General features: G+C 48.2%; 2 protein-coding genes across 2 annotated transcripts in view; one reads left to right on the plus strand and one right to left on the minus strand.

The window, feature by feature from the left end:
* SLC48A1 (solute carrier family 48 member 1) overlaps positions 1-22,780 on the minus strand; it is a 456,994-nt gene that overhangs the window by 90,459 nt on the left and 343,755 nt on the right. The gene's annotated exons all lie outside the window — the stretch shown is intronic.
* The window catches only part of RAPGEF3 (Rap guanine nucleotide exchange factor 3), a 98,809-nt gene continuing 77,801 nt past the window's right edge, over positions 1,773-22,780 (plus strand). Inside the window, exons 1-2 of the mRNA XM_060253309.1 lie at positions 1,773-1,863; positions 2,617-2,858. Coding sequence (XP_060109292.1) covers positions 1,773-1,863; positions 2,617-2,858 — 333 coding nt within the window. The remainder of the gene's footprint in view (positions 1,864-2,616; positions 2,859-22,780) is intronic.

The raw sequence follows: 22,780 nt of genomic DNA on the forward strand, positions 1-22,780 counted from the left end.
TTAAAAGAATAACAGGTTGGGGTCTGGTAATCGTAGGTTTGGGTTGACTGGGCGGGGAAAAAAACAGCAAAGGCAATAAACGTCAGAATTGGGAGACTGATGTCAATGTAATTGGGTCTCTTAATTGTGAGGAGTAATACATCAAGAGTCTGTTGTAATGTTCCACGCTGGTCTCTAAAGCATGGGTTACAACATTTCCCTGTAGAATGAAACTAGAGTCTACTCAGTTCACATACTAATACAAAAATACCGTGGATACAGGGCCAACCGTGCCTCTAGGCAAACTAGGTGACTGTCTAGAGTGCCGGCCTCACATGTGACTTAGTGATGTTACCAGTGCCAGGGAGAGGCACCAGATATTAGCCTTGCCTAGGGTGCCAGACAGTCTAGGGCCGGCCCCGCGTGGCTCCTGTATACTGCTATAATTCTCCAGCCACCAGCTGGAGACTGTCAACGCCCCCTCCTGCACCAACCGCGTTACACCTGCCAGAAACGCAGCGCGTGCTAGCAGAGGACCCGCGTCGTGTTCCGAACTCCTCGCCTAGGCACCGCGCCGGCGGAGGGGAACGCTCTTTGCAGGCAATTTGTGCAAGAAGCCGCAGCGCCTGGCCCTCTCTCTCTCTGCTTTTGAACTCTTCCAGACTTGCTCGACCAGAAACGTGGCTGCCCCTGAGGGGGGCGTGGTGAGTCCCAGCCTCGGAAGAGAGGCTTTTCCAGCCGAGAGGTTCTGGGCACGTGGCCAAATGCGCTCCTGGCGGCAGCCTCGGTGGCGCTTTTCCTGCCGCCGCCGCCGCCGCTCCTGGGTCTCCAGAAGTGGGAAGGTGCAAGAGCGCACCAGACACACACACAACTCGCTCGCTCGCTCTCTCCTTGGGACTGCGTGTCAGTCCAGGAAGCGAGCGGCAAGATCCTGGTGGCTCCCGCTTTTGTGCCTGCAGGTGTGTGTTTGCGTCGTGTGCCAACAAATGGGCTCGCTTACAGAAAGTGCCGGGTGTTAAGGTCAGTCTCGATGGAATTGCTGGCGTCCTGGGCTTTGGGGCTTCTTCGGCCAGGAGGTTCTTCAGCTCAGCTGGGATCCTGAAAGAGTCCAGACTGTGGATTGCGCTCCCCGCTTCTCTAGGAGGACTTCCCAATGTGGACTGGACCCAGGACATGGAGGTGAGGATCCGGCAGAGCTCGGTTACCTTGAGTGGTCTAATTGATGTTGCTTCTAAATCAGGGCTGGCCCAACTTGCTTAATTTAAGAGGCGCATAGAATAAATATCGGATGTTTGAGAGCTGCAAGACATGAACATCAGATGTTTGAGAGCCGCAGGACAGGGTGGGAGAGATGGAAAGAAAGCAACTTTAACTTTAGATGCATTCTCCAAGCCACTGGCTGGTTTGGCTTGGAGAAGTGATTTAAAGAGTGAAATGCCTTCTCCAAGCTGGCCAATGGCATAATGGGGGCTTCAAGACCCATACAATATGTGTGAAAGAGCCACATGTGGCGGAAGGAAGGAAGGAAGGAAGGAAGGAAGGAAGGAAGGAAGGAAGGAAGGAAGGAAGGAAGGAAGGAAGGAAGGGATGGTGGAGGTGGAAAGACAGCAGCTTTAACTTTAAATGCCTTCTCCAAGCCAGCTGACAGGGTGAAGTGGGCTTTGAGAACCACATAATATGTGTGAAAGGGCCACATGTGGCTCCCAAACCACAGTTTGGCCACCCGTGTTCTAGATATGTGCTTGGCAGGATAAGGATAAGTTCTGTCCATGTAGGGACACTGTAGCGAAAACATGAGAAAGAGCTTTGGGGCAGGCACCTGTAAGATCGATGTGTATATCGTGTCCTGGGTTTCCCTGGACCAGAATCCACCCTGTCAGATGTGTGAGACGGTTCCCTAAATATGCTCCAGAATAAAATAAATGTTGACTCCTGAAGGAGGAACTTCCAAAGTGACCTTAGATGGCTCTCTGGCCAACCCACTGTTCTCTCAGCCTCGCTTCCTGCAAGCTGAGTTACAGAAACTGTCATGTTGATCTACCTTGAAAGGTTGTCATTAAGGGTTGTGGGGATATTGCAAGCGAAAGACTAAGGAGATCTCGAAACACTGTGTCAACATTCCATGGCCGTTGTCGTTGCCCTCCTTTTACAGTGTGTTGTAAGCCTGACCCTGCCCTGGTGTCGTTCTAGTTGTCAAGACACAGCTGACTTATGACAAGCATGTGGGGTTTTCAAGGCAAGAGGCGGTTTGTCATTGCCTGCTTCCACATCGTAAGCTTGGAATTCCTTGGTGGTCTCCCATCGGAGTACTAACCAGGGTTAAGCCTGCTTTGCTTCTGAGATCTGATGAGTTCAGTCTAGCCAGACCAGGTGAATACAGAGCAACAAACAGAAAAGAACTAGAATTTGAGTCCAGCAGCACATTAGAGACCCCAAAAGGAGTCCTCTAAGCTGAGTTAGTGTGAGCTAGCTCACAGATTTTTAGCCTCCAGCTGACACATTTTTGTCTTCGCACAGGAAGGATGACCCCAGAACACACTCATTGATGCAGTAGCTCACAGCTTTAATGCCAGTAGCTCACAAAGTAGAATTTCTGCTCACAAGACTCTTGCAGCTTAGAGGGAACACTGGTCCTAGCTGTTTTTTGTTTGTTTTTCTCAAAGGTGGCCTTGAACAAGGAGGGCAGGTGGCATGTCGGGCTTCCGCTTGGTGACATCACCCCCTTGCCCCAGCTCTCTGGGGGGCTTTCGGGTACCGGGCCTGAAGGAAACCTGCTCTATGTGATTTGGAGAAAGATGCACTTGTTTCGCAGCTGTAGCTATCAGATCCAGCTGGAGGGGCAGAAAGGCGGCACCCCCAGGATCCAGGGCATCCGATGGGTAAGTGCCAGTGTTCTTGGGCTTTGGGTGGTGGGGTGAGGAGGTAGTTGGGGGGGGGGAGTTATTGCTGGGATGGTGAATGCAGATTGGTTTCCCCTGGGCAGAGGTATGCCAACTGATGTGGGCGCAAGCAGAAGGTTGCTATTGTACCCAAAAGCTGATTTGGCAGCCTGCTCTGGGTCAGTGTGATAGTGGATCACTGGAGATCGGTGTGTTCTTGGTTCCAGAAAGGACATGAAGCAGGGCCTCCCCCCTTATAACTGTAGTCTGTGTGCATGGTAGTTTTTAGCACTCAGGGTCTACCAGAGCCTCTCAGTCAGTCCTGTATTATGCTTCATAGCATCTCTCTTTGATCCAGAACAAAGTAGGCGTCCAGTAGCACCTTAAAGACCAAGTTTTATTCAGAATGTAAGCTTTCGTATGCATGCCTACTTCATCAGACAGTGGAATGGGGAACAGTGAGCAGAGCTACTTATAGCTGGTGGGCTGTGGTTAAGAATGCAAAGTGGTACAAAGTTAGAATCCAATGGCAAAATAGTGAAATTAACAAATTGAAAGAGCATTTTGCCTGGCTGCCCACCTGGATCTTTCTCTTTGATTTAGTTCTTTTCTGCTCTGTGTTATTTTTTCCTGCCTAATCCAGTTGGGTAGCCGTGTTGGTCTGAAACAACAGAACGAAGTCAGGAGTCCCGTGTCACCTTTAAGACCAACGGAGTTTAATTCTGGGTGGAAGGTTTTGTGCGTATGCTCATGAAAGCTTATACCCAAAATTCAACTTTGTTGGTCTTAACAGTGCCACTGGACTCTCAGCTTTTGTTCTACCTAATCCAGTTAGTGTGACTAACGGCCAGTGCAGGTGTGCAAATATTTGTTCAATATATTTATGTCTGTCTCCCAGCTAGCTCATATTACACATAACACCCTTGTAAGGTAGCCAGCCTTGAAGGGTAGGGAGTGTCATTGACCCTGTGGCCAGGGTTTCACAGCCAGATGTCCCTGATCCAGGTCAGTCCAGTACATTTTAATCTTAGCCTCCCTTCGAGGAGCTCGGAGAGGCAAGTTTGGCGCTTCCTTTCCTTTTTTAAAAAACCCTTCTAATGACCCTGAGAGGTAGGTTAAGCTGAGAGGAGTTGTTCCAGGGTTACCTAACAGAGTCGGAATCTGAACCCAGGTCTCGTGGACCTGAGCTCTAAGTTGGCTCTCAGCTATTTTCTACACCCTACTGACTTGATTGCAACATGCCTATATGGGAACCCTTAATAATACCTAGCGCTCGTCCAGAGCTTTTAGCAACTTCAAAGGATTCCACATATTATTTCAGTAATTGTTACAACATCTCTATAAGGTAGTTTGGTATGATTGTCCCCATATTACACCAGTGAAGAAATCACTGTGTTATGTATGTGTGTTAAGAGCTGTCTGTAATATACAATTACAAGCAGTGCATCTAACAATGGGTTGGATGCAGCTAATTTTTGTGCCTGTGTCTCACCCGTTTCGCCTTCATATACTCCCTGTAACACATGGCTTTTGCCCATGTAGGACCTGGACAACCTTTTTGGGTGGTCAAAAGGCACCTCATGCTCCCCTTTTCGGGAGTAAAAAAAAAAAGAAGCTGTTTGGATCCAACCCACTGAGCAAATAGTAACCAGTGACAATCCTACACACGTGCTGGTAGCTGTATGTACACAAACTGAAAATCAACAATCGGTCTAGGCGTTCATGTTTTCTTTGGGCTACTGAACTCTGGATTCTGCAGCTGCAAGTTTGCGTGTGATCAGAGCAATTCTGTCTTGTGAGTCTCTTCTCCTGCCGCACAGTGAACTGATTGCATGCATACGCATATCAACACACACAAAGCCACCTTATACCGAATCAGACCATTGGTCCATCAAAGTCAGTATTGTCTCTGCCGACTGGCAGAAGTTCTTCCGGGTCTCCGGCGGAGGTCTTTCACATCACTTCTATCCTGGTCCCTTTCAACTGGAGATGCTAGGGATTGAACCTGGGACCTTCTGCATGCCAAGCAGAATCTCTTCCACTGAGCCATGACCCCTCCCCTAGATTACATTCCAGGCATAATAAGAAGGGTCAAGACTGTACCCTTCCCTTACAGCAAGACTGGTAGAAAAGAGCAGGAGGCCAGTAGCACCTAAAAGACTAATAGAATTTGTGGCCAAGTGTGAGCTGTGACTCACAAAAGCTCACACCCTGCTGCAAGTTTTGTCTTCAAGGAGCTATTGGATTCTTGCTTTTTTTCTACTGCTGCAGACAGACTAACATGGCTACCCATCTTGATCTAACAAAATTGAGTACTAACTCTTTTTTGCCATGTCCCTGTTCCAAGTTGCCCCTTCTCATTGGCAGCACACAAGCCACTGTGGCATTGTGGTTAAGGCTGCTGTACTAGATTTGGGTTCAAATCTGACAGGAAAGCTCACTAGGTGGCCTTAGACTAATCGCATGCTCTTAGCCTAACCTACCTCAAAGGGTTGTGAGGACAGAACAGATCAGAGGAAGGGAGAATAATATAAACCACTTTGGGCCCTCATTGGGATGGGAGATGATATATAAATAAATAAATCAGTGGAAGATGAAGGGGCATTTGTTGGTTCAGCACTGGCCATGGCACCCTTCTTAAGGAATCATGGGAAATTCTTTGGTAAAACCATAGAGTTTCTGGCAATTCCTGGAGAGGACAGATGCCATTTCCTGGTTTGTCCTGGAAGTGACATCATGCTGCTGGGCCAGTGGTCATTTTTTTCTCCCACTACCACTAGAGCAGCAGTGGGAAACAGGAGCTGGGGTGCGGGATCCATCCTGCACTTTCACTAGGCCCTTGGCTGTACTAACTACAAGGCATCTTCACCTAATGGCAGCCTCGTCCCAGCTGTTCCTTCAGTGCGGTCATTCCTGGCTCTCAGAAGGAAACAGCCATTGTGGTCTGAGGAAACAGCACCCCCCCCCGCCCATTTTTCTGCCAAACTAAAACATTTATTTTTAATCCCCCCCCCCCCCCCCCAAAAAACACCTTTGTTCTCAGGAAGCAGTGAAATGAGCTAAAGGCTCTTAGGAGAATGGGGACTGCGACCAATTCTTGTCAGTATTGTCTGTCCCTCTAGCAACGTTGAGGAAATGCTGAGTCCTCGGTGGCCTGGAGGCCAGGCTGTTATCCCTTTGCTTAAAATAGACCAGAGTGTTGCAGGAGTCGGGAGGACCTCCTTGCATCATTAGCAGGAGATGCTTCTCTGATCATCTGAGGGCAGGATCCCCTGCAGCAGGAAAAACAAACAAAACAAAAAACACCAACAAATACAGCCAGAGGTTAATTCCTAATTGGAGTGGGAACATTCCACCCCGCCTTGCCTCAGAGTTATGATTCTCTCCTGCTTTCCTTAGAAATAATCTAGGAGATTTATTAGTGACAGAAAAATGTTCTGGACAAGCTTAGAGGTGCTTTTGAAATTTGCTATTCTTCCCTCAATCCCCAAAAGCCGAGAGGAGAACACAGGAAGTTGCCTAAAAATGGACGAAACCTGTGCTCTAGCAAGGCCAGTCTTGCCTGCTCTGACTAGTAGTGGCTTTCTAATAATAATAAAAAAGTAAAAGACTAATAAAAGTCTTTTACATTTCATTCTCGATGCTTTCCCAACTGGAGATGCCATAGACTGAACCTGGAACCTTTTGCAAGCATGCAGAGGAAGATGCTGTACTGCTGACAACCAGCCCCTCTCTCTTGTCATCGATCAGGGCCCGTTTAAGGTCCTATTTTGGGTCTAGACTGTGAAGCAGGGGGAGACATCCAATACAGAGTTACTGCAGGCTAAACCTATTGAAATCAATGAGTTTAAACTGGAGTAATTCTACACAGGACAGCAAGATTCAACTCCAGTAGCACCTTAAAGACCAAGTGGATAGATCCAGGTGGGCAGCAGCTATGTTGGTCTGAAGCAACGGAACACCATTGGAGTCCTGTAGCCATGAAATTAAATGACGTTTGCTCCTTGGGAGGACAGCTATGGTGAACCTGGGCAGTATAATAAAAAGTAGAGACATCACCCTGCCAACAAAAGTCCGTATAGTCAAAGCGATGGTATTCCCAGTAGTAATGTATGACTGTGAGAACTGGACCATAAGGAAGGCCGAGCGCAGAAGAATAGATGCTTTTGAGATATGGTGCTGGAGAAGACTCTTGAGAGTCCCTTGGGCCGCAAGAAGATCCAATCAGTCAGTCCTAAGGGAAATCAACCCAGACTGTTCCCTGGAAGGTCAGATGCTGAAGCTGAAGCTCAAATACTTTGGCCACCCAATGAGAAGGGAGCACTCCCTGGAGAAGATCCTGATGCTGGGAAAGACAGAAGGCAAAAGAAGGGAGCGGCAAAAGATGAGATGGCTGGACAGCGTTACTGATGTAACAAACACGAATTTGAGCAGACAGGAGGATGGTGGAAGACAGGAGGGCCTGGCATGACTTTATCCATGGGGTCACAAAGAGCTGGACTCGACTGTGCAGCTGAACAACAACAAAAGCACCTATGACAAAGTTTTATTGAGAATGTAAGCTTTTAGCACATGAAAGCTGACATACTCAATAAAACTTTGTTGGTCTTAGAGGTGCTACCAAACTCCAACCTTAAAGACCAGCAAGACTTCCAGGGTATAAGCTTTCAAGTGTCACAGCCCCCTTTGTCAGGTGCAAGTAGGAAATAGGATTGCAGTATTAATTTTCTACCCTTGTAGTTCTGCTACCTTCTCTGCGCCCCCCCCCCCCCAAAAAAAAAGTCCTGAAAAGAAACAGACAGGTACCCTCAATTGGCTGGTCTGTTATTTCCATTCCAGGGCTGATAACAGCAGGGTGTGCACGTGTGTGTTTTGATGGAGCCTTGTGGAAAGGTTAAATCTTTTCTTGGTACAGCCCTGATTGTTTTGCAGGCCAATTATTGGCCTGCAAAACATGCTAAGGAGATTGATTGTGGATCTCCCTGTGTTCTTTTGGTTTTGGCCTCCAGCAATGAATCAGGAAGTCCTTGTCTGAATCGCAGCTCTGCCATTAATTCATTATGTGGCTTCAGGCAAACCTCTCTCTCTGGGTTGTTAAACTTCAGGTGGGACCTGGAGATCTCCCAGAATTACAATTAATTTCCAGACTACAGAAATCAGTTCCCCTGGAGAACATGGCTGCATTGGAGGGTGGGATTTATGGCACTGTACCCCTCTGAGCTCTCTCCCCTCCCCAAACCACACTTTCCCTACACTCCATACCCCAAATCTTCAGAAATTTTCCAACTAAGAGTTGCCAGGTCCAATTCAAGAAATATCTGAGTACTTTGGGGGTGGAGCCAGGAGCGAGGTTGTGACAAGCAAAATTGAACTCCAAAGGGAGTTCTGGCCATCACCCTTAAAGGGACCACATACCTTTTAAATGCCTTCCCTCCATTAGAGATAATGAGGGATAGGGGCACCTTCTTTTGGGGCTTCTAGAATTAGACCTCCTGATCCAATCTTTTTGAAACTTGGAGGGTGTTTTAAGGAGAGGAACCAGATGTTATGCTCCAAATTTGGAGGCTCTACCTAAAAAAACAGCCCCCCTGGGTCCCAGATACCAACAGATCAATTCTCCATTATACCCTATGAGAATCCGTAGGGCATAATGGAATGCCCAGCAGACATGCCCACCCCCTGCTTTCTGATGTCCATGAAGTGGGGGGAGGGCCTCCAAAGGGACCCCCTGCCCCCACCTGGGGATTGGCAACCCTGCCCGGAATTTGGCATCCCTGCTCACTCTGAGCCTACCCACCAGCATTATTGGGATAATAACACTAATCTACTTTACAGGATTGTAGCAAGCAGGGCTTTTTTTGAGCAGGAATGCACAGGAACGCAACTCTGACTGGCTTGGCATGAGGGGGTGTGGCCTAATATGCAGATAAGTCCTTGCTGGGCTTTTTCTGCAAAAAGCCCTATGTGAAACAATGGTGATGTCACGGGTGTGTGGCCTAATATGCAAATGAGTTCCTGCTGGGCTTTTTCTACAAGAAGGATTATGTCAAGGCAGTCTATTTGGCTACACATTTTTAAAATAAACTGTGCCATAGTTCAAATTAACATCCAACATGTGGCTAGGCTAGAGATTCCAGTCTCCATAGGGGACCTGGGGATCTCCCGGAATTACAGCCCATCTCCCAACTACAGAGCTCAGTTCCCCTGGAGAAAATGGACGCTTTGGAGGGTGGGCTCTGTGACATTGTACCCCACTGAGGTCCCTGCTCTCCCCAGACGGTTCCATCCTTAAATCTCCAGGAGCTTCCCAACCTCGAGCTGGTGACCCTACCCTCCCACTCCCCACCAGTGGCCAGGACGGACCTGGCAACTAGGGTTGCCAAGTTCGACTCAAGAAATATCTGGGGACTTTGGGGGTGAAGCCAGGAGACTTGGGGGATCAAGCCAGGAGCAAGGGTATGACAAGCACGATTGAACTCCAAACGGAGTTCTGGCAATCACATTTAAAGGAACTGTGCTCCTTTTAAGTGTCTTCCTTCCATAGGAAATAATGGAGGACAGGGGCACCTTCTTTGGGGGCTCATAGGATTGAACCCCCTCAAACCCCTCTCCCCCCAGTCCTGAAGAGAAACAGACAGATTGCCTGGTTTGTCAATTGCCTGATTTGTTATTTCCATTCCAGGGCTGTAGACAACAGGGTGTTTTGAGAAGAGGCACCGGATGCTGAAATGTTAGTGCCTGTACCTAACAAAAAGAGCCCTGTGGCGCAGAGTAGTAAAGCTGCAGTACTGCAGTCCTAAGCTCTGCTCATGACCTGAGTTCGATCCCCGGCAGAAGCTGGGTTTTCAGGTAGCTGGCTCCAGGTTGACTCAGCCTTCCATCCTTCCGAGGTGGGTAAAATGAGTACCCAGCTTGCTGGAGGGAAAGTGTAGATGACTGGGGAAGGCAATGGCAAACCACCCCGTAAAAAGTCTGCCGTGAAAACGTTGTGAAAGCAACGTCACCCCAGAGTCAGAAACGACTGGTGCTTGCACCTTTCCTCCCTACCTAATAAAATAGCCCCTCTGGAGCCCCAGATACCCACGGATCAATTCTCCATTATACGCTATGTGAATCAGTCTCCATAGGGTATAATGGAGTGCCCATCAGACATTGTTTCTGATAACCCTGAAATGAGGAGGGCTTCCAAACCAGGCGATCCCCTGCCCCCACCTGGGGATTGGCAACCCGACTGGCAACCTTAGGCAGATTCTAAAATTTTGAGTCCTAGAGCTTTGTTCCAGGCTCACAGCCCTCTTTGCCTCTGCCTTCGTCTCCAAGGTCAGCGGCTCAGTTTTCCTTACAAAACAAAACAACAACAAAAATTTCAAGAGGAAGGAGGCTCCCCAGGGGAACTCCTGGCTGTTCTCTTTGGTCTCAGGAAGGGCGACGGCCTTTGGGAACAGCGGTAGCCAAACAGAGTCAGGAGGAAAAAACGGCAGGACCCAGGTTTTGGCTGGCTGCCCACGCCGGCCGGATTTCTGGCGACAGTCAGACTCTCTGGCCCTTGCGTTAGCAGGCAGGAAGATGGGGAAGCGACAGCTCCCGCTTGGGAGGCGGCTGGCAGTCTTGAACACAGAGAAAGGGACCGGAATAGTGATTCGGAACCCGAGAGGGTGTGGCTTGAGGTAGATAAAGGAGGTCTGGGGAATCCCGAAGAAAACGCTGGGGCCGGTTTTGTTGAACTTGAAGTCAGAGTTAACCGTCAGAGCCAAGAAATTGGTAGAGAGTAAAAAGGTAGCAACCGCAGAGTCGTTACCCACCCGTGGGGTGACATCACATCATGACGTTTTCATGGCAGACTTTTTACAGGGTGGTTTGCCATTGCCTTCCCCTGTCATCTACACTTTAGAAGAAGAAGACATTGGATTTATATTCCGCCCTCCACTCAGAGCGGCTCACAATCTCCTTTACCTTCCTCCCCCACAACAGACACCCTGTGAGGTGGATGGGGCTGAGAGGGCTCTCACAGCAGGTGCCCTTTCAAGGACAACCTCTGCCAGAGCTATGGCTGACCCAAGGCCATTCCAGCAGGTGCAAGTGGAGGAGTGGGGAATCAAACCCGGTTCTCCCAGATAAGAGTCCGCACACTTAACCACTACACCAAACTGGCTTTAACCCCCAGCAAGCTGGGTACTTATTTTACTGATCTTGGAAGGATGGAAGGCTGAGTCAACCTGGAGCTGGCTACCTGAACCCAGCTTCTGCCAGGATCGAGCTCAGGTCATGAACAGAGCTTGGACTGCAATACTGCAGCTTACCACCCTGTGTCACAGGGATCCTACTTGGTAGAGAGTAGACTGCCGCTTTTAACCTAGTTTCAAGGAGTTCCCCACAAAGTGACCCAATAGGGAGTCATTTTTTTTATAGTAATGTCCAGGGCTTTTTTTGTAGCAGGAACTCCTTTGCCTATTAGGCCGCACCCCCTTGATGTAGTCTATCCTCCAAGAACTTACAGGGCCTACTGTAAGCGCCAGGGGGATTGGCTGCATCAGGGGATGTGGCCTATTATGCAAAGGAGTTCCTGCTACAAAAAAAGCCCTGGTGATGGCTACTAGTTCACTGTTATGGGAGCGGCAGGTTCAAATTGGGTAGAAGACTGATCAGTTGGGTTGCCAACCTCTTAGGTGGCACCTGGAGACCTCCCACTGTTACTATTGACCTCCAGATGGCCAAGATCAGCTCCCCTGGTTGTTTTGTCTACTAAATTTTTATTTTAAATTTTCAATAGGGGTACAGAAGGGGAAATAGGGGAGTGGGGAAAAGTGGAGAAACATATAAATAAGCTTTGTTATAAATAAATGCAAATATATGGGCAGTTTTACTAATATGAATACTGAAGATATTTCTTATTCCATGTACAAACATGTAAGAAGAATAGTTTAACAAATACGTGGTGTGACATGATGTGTTAGCATCAGGACTTTTTTGTAGCAGGAACTCCTTTGCATATTAGGCCACACACGCTTGATGTAGCCAATCCTCCTGGAGCTTACAGGAGGCCCTGTACTAAGAGTGCAGGGGTGTCAATCTCATTTGTTATGAGGGCCAGATCTGACATAAATGAGACCTTGTCAGGCTGGGGCATGTTGGGCTGGGCCAGGTGTATACCTGTTTGATTAGGTAGCAGAGATATAAACTTTATAAAAGACACAGACAAATACAATTAAAGATTTGTTTTAAAAAACCCTTAAAATAAAACATGCTTAAAACATTAGCACTTGTTGGTCTTAAAGGTGCTTTCTTTGTATTTCTTACATGGGATCCAGGGAACTAGGCAAAGGAAGCTCTGGCTGTTTCTTCCTTCCCTAGAGGATCAGGAGGGAGAGGAACCTCAGCCAATAGAAGGAAGAGAGGCTTGGCTCAGTAGCTCTGTTGTGTGATTGAGAGAGCCTGGCAAAGCAAGCTCTACCCCCCCCCCCCTTCCTCCCCAAGGAAGAGCTTCAGCCAATGGAGAAAATAGAAAGTTTTGCTCTCTAGCTCCTGTGTGATTGAGCAAGCCTGGCAAAGCAAGCTGTGATGCAGAAGGAAGCAAGAGAAGGAGAAGGAAGTAGATGACTGCCAGTTGCTCAGGGGCCTGCTAGGAGCCTTCCAGGGGCCTGATTTGGCCTCCGGGCCGCCTGTTTGACACCCCTGGTTTAGTCCATACTCCCGGTCACTCTTTCACTCTGATTTGCAGCAGTCACTCTGTAATGTTTCTGTGGCTGCTGATGGAGATCCTTTTAGCTGGAGAAGCTGGGGACTCAGTCAGGGGCCTTCAGTAGGCAAAGCATGTACTCTTCAACTGAGACAAAGCCCTGTTCTCTCAATGAAAATGTTGGCTTATGGTACCTTCTGCCGACGACTAGGAGGCCAAGAAGGAACTGGCAAGGAACTGGGAGGTTTGACTGGGGGACAGTGGGGAGTAATTCTACGTTGTAATTTGTGTGTGTGTGGGGGGGGGGTGAGTACTGAAGGGAGCCTTTATTCCATGTGTTTGAAGTCAGCAGCCAGCCAAATTTGCCAAATTCTTAACCGCTAGCCTGGGCAACAGATGTCACCTCTTTGAGGACAGTCCTGAGTGTGCCAGCCTTATGTAACAGTCTAGTTTGGAAAAGAGTTAGATGGGTCTCCTGCAGGCCAAAGTCCCCCCTGTCCCCCAGCCCCATCAGGACATCTTGTGATCACACGCTAAATAATGCACTTTCAATCCACTTTTAGCACACTTTCCAACTGGATTTTACCTTGTGAACTGGCAAAATCCAGATGGAAAGTGCATTGGAAGTGGACTGAAAGTGCATTGTTTAGTGTGTGTGATCGCAGCTTTGTGCTCCTGGCTGTAAATTAAATCTCCCCCTCCCCAAATGTGGCAGCAACGAGGTAACTTCAGGCTCTTCCTCAAATAGCTTAGTTTTGAGTCTTTTATTTTGCGGACCATAGCCTGATATCTGGAACCACTGGTAGTGCAGAAGACGTACTCCCGTCTCATGTGGTGGTGGTGGAAAGCACTGTCTAGTCACAGTTGACTTATGGTGACCTCACAAGATTTTCAAGGCAAGAGTTGTTCAGAGATGGTTTGCCATTGCCTGCCTTTGGGCTTCCTTGGTGGCCTCCCATCCAAGGGTGGGAGGGGGACCCTGTTTAGCTTCCAAGATCTGATGAAATCAGGCAAGCCTAGGCTGTACCAAACTTAAAAATGCTGCCTTCCATTTTGCAAGAACACAAGAAGAGCCATGCTGGATCAGGTCAATAGTTCATCTGGTCCAGCATCCTGTCTCACACAGTGGCCAACCAGTCCCTCTGGAGGGCCAACAACAGGGCATAGAGAGCAAGGCCTTCCCTGATGTTGCCAGCTGGCTCTGGGATTCAGCGGTTCCACTGGAGTCTCGCTGTGTCTGAAATCTGGTAACTTTCTTGGAAGGCAGGATGGTGGCCCCCTGAAGTCACAAGAGACAGCTGGAAAGTGGGAAACTGGGAAGCGGAATCCTAAGAGAGCCAGTTTGGTGCAGTGGTTAAAGTGCGCGGACTGTTATCTAGGAGAACCGGGTTTGATTCCCCACTCCTCCACATGCACCTGCTGGAGTGACCATGGGTCAGCCACAAGTTCTCTCAAGGCTGTTCTGCTCTAGAGCAGCTCTGGGAGAGCGCTCTCAGCTCCACCTACCTCACGTGGGGAGGGGAAGGGAAAGGTGATAGTAAGCTGCTCTGTGACTCCTTTGGCTAGCGAAGGGCAGGGTATAAATCCAGTCTCCTCCTCCTTCCTTTCTATGTCCTTTGAGGTCAGTGGGCTTAGAAGGGTGTTACTCTGTTTAGAATGCCACTGTAAGTTGATGATGGCAGTTTACTACTGCTTTGACGCAAGAACCTTCCGGACATGCTCCAGGGATTTTAAAGCTCACAGCTGGCCAACAACAGTTTGATATTATATAGTTAGTTACTGTTTTCACCGGATGTTTGTCGGTGACAGTGAGGATGGTTTTAGGGCAGGGAGTTACCTCTGTCTTCAAAGGCAAAGCCAGGTGCATGGAGGGCTCTTTTCTGAAAAGGTGCAATACAAAGATATTTACTGTTTTATCTTGTTGGTTTTATAATATAAGCCACCCTGACCCCATCTTTGGGGTAAGGCGGGGTATACATTGAATAAATGCAATGAAAGATCATGCACCTTAATCTGTTTGCAAATTAGAGGGCTGTGTAGCTTCTTTTTCTTCGGGCCCATACGTAGGTGCAGATTTAACCCCTTATTTATTTTATTTCATTTATGCCCTGCCTCTCTTCCCATCATTCCTGCATTGTTCTCCTCTTCTCAGGTTTATCCTCACAACAATCCTGTGAGGTAGGTTAGGCTGTGAGCATGTGACTGGCCCATGGTCACCCAGTGAGCTTTCACAGCAGAGCAGAGGATTTGAACCCGATTCTCCCAGATCCTAGTCTGACACTCTTAACGATTGCAGTATGCTGGCTCTTTCTAGCCTTTACTCTGTTTCACTGATTTAACCTAGACTCCTGTATTTGTTATTATTTAGAGGAAGGAGAAATTTGTTTAAAGAACTTTTTTTTTCGCAACTGCAAAATACTGATAGCGGTATTTTCTCTCTCTCTCTGTCTCTGTCTCTCTCTGTCTCTGTCTCTCTGTCTCTGTCTCTCTGTCTCTGTCTGACTGTCTCTCTCTCTCTCTCTCTCTCTCTCTGTCTCTCTCTCTGTCTTTCCCTCTGAGGCAAGCTGATGCTTACAAACTCACAATTTGCATTCATCGGTGGGGTAGATGCATAGCATCTTTCAGATCCGCTTATTCAATGCTAAACAGTATGGGAGATAAGCTGACTTTTCTCTCAGGATGTTTGGCTTCCCTGGTGGTGCTCTGCACCTTTTTAAAACTGTGTTTTTGTTGTGTCTTCTGGTTGCTTTTGAACTACTTTCAGCTTGCTTAAAAACTTTTATGAGCTGCCTTGGAAGGGGGGCCTTTTGGCTGGAAGGCAATGCATAAAGTAATTAAATGAGTCATAATAAATCAGCTGGTAATGTAGACTCCACCAAAGCGGCAGTGGCAAACAATAACAGAAGTGAAATGCTTGTTAATGCTGACCTGTGCGACTGCTATTTGGAAAAGGTGGGTCTCGAACCCAAGAATACGAGCTCGTAAGATCGTTGTCGATGAGGAAAGAAGAGTGGCACGCTCTCGGGGTTGGTTCAACAGGAATGATATCCTTCTGGGGACAGGACGTTTCCTGGTTAACCCAAACCAACGGCCTAAGCCTTCTCCAAGTGCAAAGGTTCCAAAGACCATTGCGCTGGTGATGCTGCCTCTTCCCTCCCCCCCAAAATCATTTAGCTTTGATCAGGGGTCGTTTTGTAGAAAAATAGGTGGTGGAGCTCATTAGCCTAACTCATTAGCATATGTCGCCCCCTCCCCCTGCCAAAAGCAACCCAATGCAAGAATGGAGAGCCCAGGGTGAGAGAGGCCTGCCTGGGTTGGCTAGAGATCCAGCCAGCCCAAGCAGACCTCCCTCACCTGGGGTTCTCCTTGGCCACCGCCCCCACAGTCAAAAGGTCAGCAAGCTACCCACCACCAAAAATCACATAAGAAGTGGAGGAAGGGTGGTGTGGGCTTCTCCAGGGGTTAATGAGGGCTGCTGGGGGTGTGACAACCCTCCTGGTGGCTCTCCTAATCCAGGGATTGTTATGCAGCTGCACCTACTATTCAATGGACAAGGCAGGTGGGGAGGAGAAGGAGGAACCCTCAGAAAGGTTCAGGAGCTGTGCTCCTGTGAGCTCCTGCTGAATTCAAGGCCTGGCTTTGATCATGGTTGGCTGCCGCCACCCCCCACATCATTTGTCTTTTTTCTAGGGCCGCCAGGCCTGTGTTGGAAAATATCTGGAGAGGGTGGGGCTTGGGGATGGGAGGGGCCTCAGCACGGCAGAATGCCACAGAACTCACCCTCCAGAGCAGCCATTTTGTCCAGGGGAGCTGAACTCTGCCAGCTGGGGATGAGTTGTAAAAGCAGGAGATCTCCAGGCCCCACCTAGAGGCTGGCAACCCTACTTTTTCATGGCTAACCATCATCGGAGAGGAAACATCTTAGGTCTGAGGAGCGCTGTGCGCCAAAGAGTTCCTGTTCAATGTATGTCCAAAGTTATCACGTGTTGATTTTGAAATTCAGCTTTATGGGGATGCTGAAGGTCAAAAGGGATGAAATTGCTTGGAGGCAACATGGCTAGGATTTTCCCAAAGTGGATTACAGCTGCAAAGGCCTCCCTTTGGAGCCCCAGGTCAGGCAGGAAATCCCCAATTCCTTGCCACAAGGGGTGGAATTCTAGGAGGAGCTCCTTTGCATATTAGGCCACACACCTTTGATTTAGCCAATCCTTCAAAAGCGGCCCCATGGCACAAAGTGATAAAGCAGCAGTACTGTGATCTGAACTCTCTGCTCACGACCTGAGTTCGATCCCCGGTGGATGCTGGGTTTTCAGGTAGTCAGCCCAAGGTTGACTCGGCCTTCCATCTTTCTGAGGTCAGTAAAATGAGTACCCAGCTTGCTGGGGGGAAAGTGTAGATGACTGGGGAAGGCAATGGCAAACCACCCAATAAAAAGTCTTCCGTGAAAACGTTGTGAAAGCAACGTCACTCCAGAGTCGGAAACGACTGGTGCTTGCACAGAGGACCTTTCCTTTCCTTTCCTTTTCCTTTCAAAAGCTTACGAAAAAGAGCCTTGTAAGCTCTTGAAGGATTGGCTATATCAGGGGTGTATGGCCTAATATGCAAAGGAGCTCCTGCTAGAATTCCACCCCTGCTTGCCACCGTTCCATAAATAAAAGAATACATTTTAAAAAGTCAAAGGTGTTACCCATGTGATGATATCACTTCTTGGGAATATCCAAAAATGACAGTGGTAGTAACTCTACGAATTGCCAGAAACTCTGGCAATTCCTAGAGCTAGCTACCACAGTTACTTCTTGGCATTCTCTAGTAAGTGACATCATTACATGGGAGAAATTCCCCCTCCCCCTACACACACCCTGTTCCCCCCTCAAATGGATTGAAGTGACACAGGAAAGGGTGGAGGGGTTAACTCTCCACCCTGGCAAAGCCTGGAGCTGTTATAACCCTTTAAAGAAAATAAGAGAGGGATCTACCCTCCTCCCCACCTTTAATGGGTTGAGAGCAGGCTGGGGAGGTCAGTTTCCATTGGCAAAACCAGGTGGAGGATCAAAGCGTTAACCCCCCTATCAGAATCTGGGCTGTATTTAAGATATTGGATTTATATCCCGCCCTCCACTCCGAAGAGTCTCAGAGCGGCTCACAATCTCCTTTACCTTCCTCCTCCACAACAGACACCCTGTGAGGTAGGTGGGGCTGGAGAGGGCTCTCACAGCAGCTGCCCTTTCAAGGACAACCTCTGCCAGAGCTATGGCTGACCCAAGGCCATTCCAGCAGGTGCAAGTGGAGGAGTGGGGAATCAAACCCGGTTCTCCCAGATAAGAGTCCTCACACTTAACCACTACACCAAACTGGCTCTCCAGTTTAGCATTTGAAAGGCATATAGAGGCCTATGTTTGCTGAGGAATCCTTCATCTTGTTGATGAACTGTAGGACAATTTGGTGACCTTCCCAGCTGCAGAAGATACAATGCTTTGGGAATTCTCACCCTACCCCCCAGAAGCCATCAACCCAACAGCACCTGTAAGTGAAAGTGAGGAGGAAATCAAATCAGGAGAACTGACCTTTAATTCTTTGCAGGGGAATTGCAAGTGAGCTTGGGATACCCTTCCTCCAGTTTATTTTGGCTTTATGAATAATGCTTTTCTCAGACCCAATTCCCATGTGCATTGTCAGGCCTAGGAAGGCTAAAATGTTCTTTCAAATCAGCTTTCCTGCACAACTATTAATCCATTCAGAAACATAAGGGCACTTAAAACTCCCTTTTTGTTTCTCACACATGTGCAGGGCTTTTTTTTTTTTAGCAGGAATGCCGTTCCAGCTGACTTGGCATTGGGGTGTGTGGCCTAATATGCAAATGAGTTCCTGTTGGGCTTTTCCTACAGAAAAAAAGCCCTGTGTGAAACAATGGTGATATCAGGGTGTGGCCTGATATCCAAATGAGTTCCTGCTGGGCTTTTCCTACAGAAAAAAGCCCTGCAAATGTGTACCATCTATTGGAGACCTTATTTAATCATCGCTGTTACCCAACTGAAGCCGTTAACATGGTAGGAGCAGGTTAGAAGTACAATCCCATTAATAAATCTAGAAGAGTCAGCGACGGAACCCAGAACCTTGAAGGGAACTGCCAAACCTTTCATCGCCAACCTAGACTAAAAATTAGAATATCTTTCAACATAAGTTGTCGGCAATCAGCTTTGAAAGGTGTGGGTGGAGATCACACGTGAGCCTGCTTTATGCTGAGTCAGATTCTTGGTTAATTCAGGTCGGACTCATCTCCTCTGACTGGCAGCGTCTCTCTAAAGTCTTCAGCAGAGGCTCTTCCCATCATCTAGTACAGGGGTGGCCAACCGGTGGCTAGGGAGCCACATGTGGCTCTTTCACACATATTGTGTGGCTCTTGAAGCCCCCATCACCCTGTTGGGTGGCTTGGAGAAGGCATTTCTCTCTTTAAATCACTTCTCCAAGTCAAGCCATCCTGTGGCTTGGATGCATTTAAAGTTAAAGTTGCTGTCTTTCTACCTCCAACTCCCCCGTCTACCTACCTACCTACCTTCCTTCCTTCCTCCCTCCCTCCCTCCACCCTTCCCCCCCTTCCCCCTTCCCCCTCCCCCCTCTTTCCTTCCTTCCTTCCTTCCTTCCTTCCTTCCTTCCTTCCTTCCTTCCTTCCTTCCTTCCTTCCTTCCTTCCTTCCTTCCTTCCTTCCTTCCTTCCTTCCTTCCTTCCTTCCTTCCTTCCTTCCTTCCTTCCTTCGCAGTAGGTGCCCTAACACTGAACCATAGCCTCTTTCTAGCTGTTTTCTACTAAGTATTACCCTTGGTCTATCATATCAAAATCCATAGTGTCTACTCTGACCAGCAGCAGCTGTCCAGGGTGTCAAGCCAAAGGTCTTTCATATCTCCTGCTACATGTTGCACTTTACCATGAGGTTCAAGGGACTGGACATGGGACCTTCCAAATGCAAAGCTGGTGTTCTCTCCCTGAGCCGCAGCCTCTGGATGGCATTGATTGAGTCTGCTTGCGGAGAGGGCGGGATAGAAATTTAAAGTAATAATAATAATAATCCATGATCCTTCCTCGCATCTCAAAGTTGTCTCACAGGAAATCTAGGAGCTGATAGGAAGCACACTTTTTTTTAGGGTTGCCGGGTCTGCTCTGGCCACCGGCAGAGGATAAAGGGGGGATATGGTTGCCACTATGTTAATTTCCTGCATTGGGCAGGGAGTTGGACTAGATGACCCTGGTGGTCCCTTCCAATGCTCCCTCTAAGCTGTGGAGTCTTGTGAGCAAAAACTCTCCTTTGTGAGCTACTGGCATTCAAGTTGTTTGCTACTGCATCAATTAGTTTGCTCTGGGGCCATTTTTCCTGAACCAAGACAAAAATGCGTGAGCTGGAGGCCAGAAAACTGTGAGCTAGCTCACACTAACTCAGCTTAGAGGGAACAGTGCTTGCATCCCTATTTTTTGGTAAAAACTTGCCCGGCACCCCCTGGTAACGGCAAACCTGTTGGCTGCTTGTAACAGCGCTCCACCGACTGATCCAGATACCCAGAAACAGCAGTGTTTTAACTTGTAACTAATGCAAGTCATCTCATTCGCAAGCAGGAGCAGGCTCATCTAACTGCACAAATATCGATCTGCAGGCCCTAAATTCTCTACTCTTGATGACACTGTGGGTGCTTAGTTTTTAATGTACCTGGAAGATACATGGCACAGGGCAGCATTGGAAAGAGCTAAGTGAACATCAGTTGAGAGAGCTTGACTCACCTGTGCTCCTGGGCTAATCCACTTGTGTTTTCAGCACTATCTTAGCAAAGCAGGAGGTGGCAGAAGGCCCCTGGCACGAAGGACTGGCACACCTGCCCAACTGACGTAATACCTTCTGAGATTGCAGATTAGGCAGCTTTCCGTTCGTTCAGCAGGGCTCTACTGCACGGTTGAGGGCAGTGAATCGAAAAGGTTGCAAAGACCTGCTTTTCCCTTCCCTTAAAAAAAAAAGTTTTGACCATATGTCTTACCAGGGTTTGTTTTGTAGAAAAATAGGTGATGGAGCTCATTAGCATAACTCATTAGCATATGCCGCCCCCCCCCCCCAGGCAAAAGCAACCCGATGCAAGAATGAAAACTCCCCTGGGTGAGCGAGGCCTGCTTGGGCTGGCTGGAGACCCAACTAGCCCGAGCAGGACTCACTTGCCTGGGGTTCTCCTGGGCTACCCCTCCCCCAGTCAAAAGGCCAGCAAGCCATCCGCCACCCAGAATCACATAAGAAGTGGAGAAAGGATGGTGTGGGCTTCTCCAGGGGTTAATGAGGGCTGCTGGGGGTGTGGCAAAGCCCCTGATGGCTGGCTGGCTGCCCACTCTCCTAATTCAGGGATTGTTATGCAGCTGCACCTGCTATTCAATGGACAAGGTAGGTGGATGGGGAGGAGGAGGGGGGCATCAGAAAGGTTCAGGAGCTGTGCTCCTGCTAAATCTGAGGCCTGTATCTTACTCTTCTCTTTTGCATGGGCAATAGCAGTGAGGCACAACATAGTGGATTCCCAGCGAGTAGGGTTGCCAGTGTCCAAGTGGAACCTGGAGATGTCCTGGCATTATAAATTACCTCCAGTCTATAGAGATCAGTTCTCCTGGAGAAAATGGCTGGTTTGGCTGGTATGCTCTGTGGCTATCATACGCTGATGAGGTCTCTCCCCTCCTCAACCCCCACCCTCTCCAGGTTCCACCCCTAAAATCTCCAGGTATTTCCTGACCCAGAGCTGGCAAACCCTACCAATGAGCAGGGGTAGAATTCTAGCAGAAGCTCCTTTGCATATTAGGCCACACACCCCTGATGTAACCAATCCTCCAAGAGCTCACAAGTGTCTTTTTTGTAAGCTCTTGGAAGATTGGCTACATCATGGGGGTGCGGCCTAATATGCAAAGGAGCTCCTGCTAGAATTCCACCCCTGTCAATGAGTCATCTAGTAATGGTCTACAAACCAGAGGAAGTTGGTTGGTACCAAATAGGGGACCAAAGCCTATAGATCTCTTCAGATGGAAACTAGGGGACAGAGAAGACAAAATGTTATGCCAGACTGTTGCCAGATTTCATTCTTAACAATTGCTGCTTTTCCCAACAATAACTCCCCGCCTCCCGCAAAAAAAAGAGAAAAAGACAGAGTTATGCAGTGGCTGTGTCAGGTTATGACTGGAGAGATCCTGTTTTGAATCTTGGCTTTTGCTGTGGAAGTTCTCTTGGGGAACCTTGAGGTCAACAGGCACACTCAGTACCCCCAGAGTACTATTTCATTGAAAACAAAATTGAGAATCATTGCAACAGTATGATACTGTAAACCCTTGTTACCAGATGTTTGCACAAAAGTTTTGTTTTGTCTCGCACAGACATGTCTCATCTATTACCTACCTGTGTGTTTAAAAAATGGTAAATATTGGTATTGTAAATAGGCTTCAGTCACCTAACACTTCTGCCTATCTTATGTGCATTCAGCTCTCTCCCCACTAGTGGAACCAAGGGTCAAGAAGGTTATTTTTGAGTGGAACTCAAAAGAGGATTTATGCAGTGAAAAACAATGTAATTGGGTAACATCCTGTAGGTTTGCCAACTCTGGAGTGGGAAATCCCTGGAGTTTTGGAGGTGGGACCTATAGCAGGAGAGGTTTGAGGAGGGACCTCAGTAGAACATGCCATAGAGTCTGCCCTCCAACACTGCCATTTTCACCCCTCCTCCATGGGAACTGTTCTCTGTATCACTTTGACATACAAACATCACTTCCAGCATGAAACCAGAAGTGATGTCATTGCGTTGGGATGACACTCTAGGATTCCCCTAAAATTCTGTGATTTTACTATAATTTGGGGCTGACAGCCCTAAACGTACCACAGAATTGCATGTGTATGGGCAGCAATAAATCTTGCCCATTTTCAGAGTGTCGGGCTGGAGGCCAGCAAGATGGATCTTTCTTACACTGTACTGGCACTGTCTATGTTTGTAAACACTTGGTTGGGAGAAAACCTGCACTCCTGTCCTTTAGGGAATTCATCAGATGGTTCTTTCCTCCCACCTGTTCCCATTGCTTAAATGTGCATGTGAAGAAGAATTTGCCAGGACCGACTCAAGAAATATCTGGTGGAGTGGAGCCAGGAGACTTTGCGGGTGGAGCCAGGAGCAAGAGTGTGACAAGCATGATTGAACTCCAGAGGTATTCTGGCCATCACATTTAAAGCGATCACACGCCTTTTAAATGTC

The sequence above is a fragment of the Heteronotia binoei genome, chromosome 13 (assembly GCF_032191835.1).
Source record: "Heteronotia binoei isolate CCM8104 ecotype False Entrance Well chromosome 13, APGP_CSIRO_Hbin_v1, whole genome shotgun sequence".
NCBI lineage: Eukaryota > Metazoa > Chordata > Lepidosauria > Squamata > Gekkonidae > Heteronotia > Heteronotia binoei.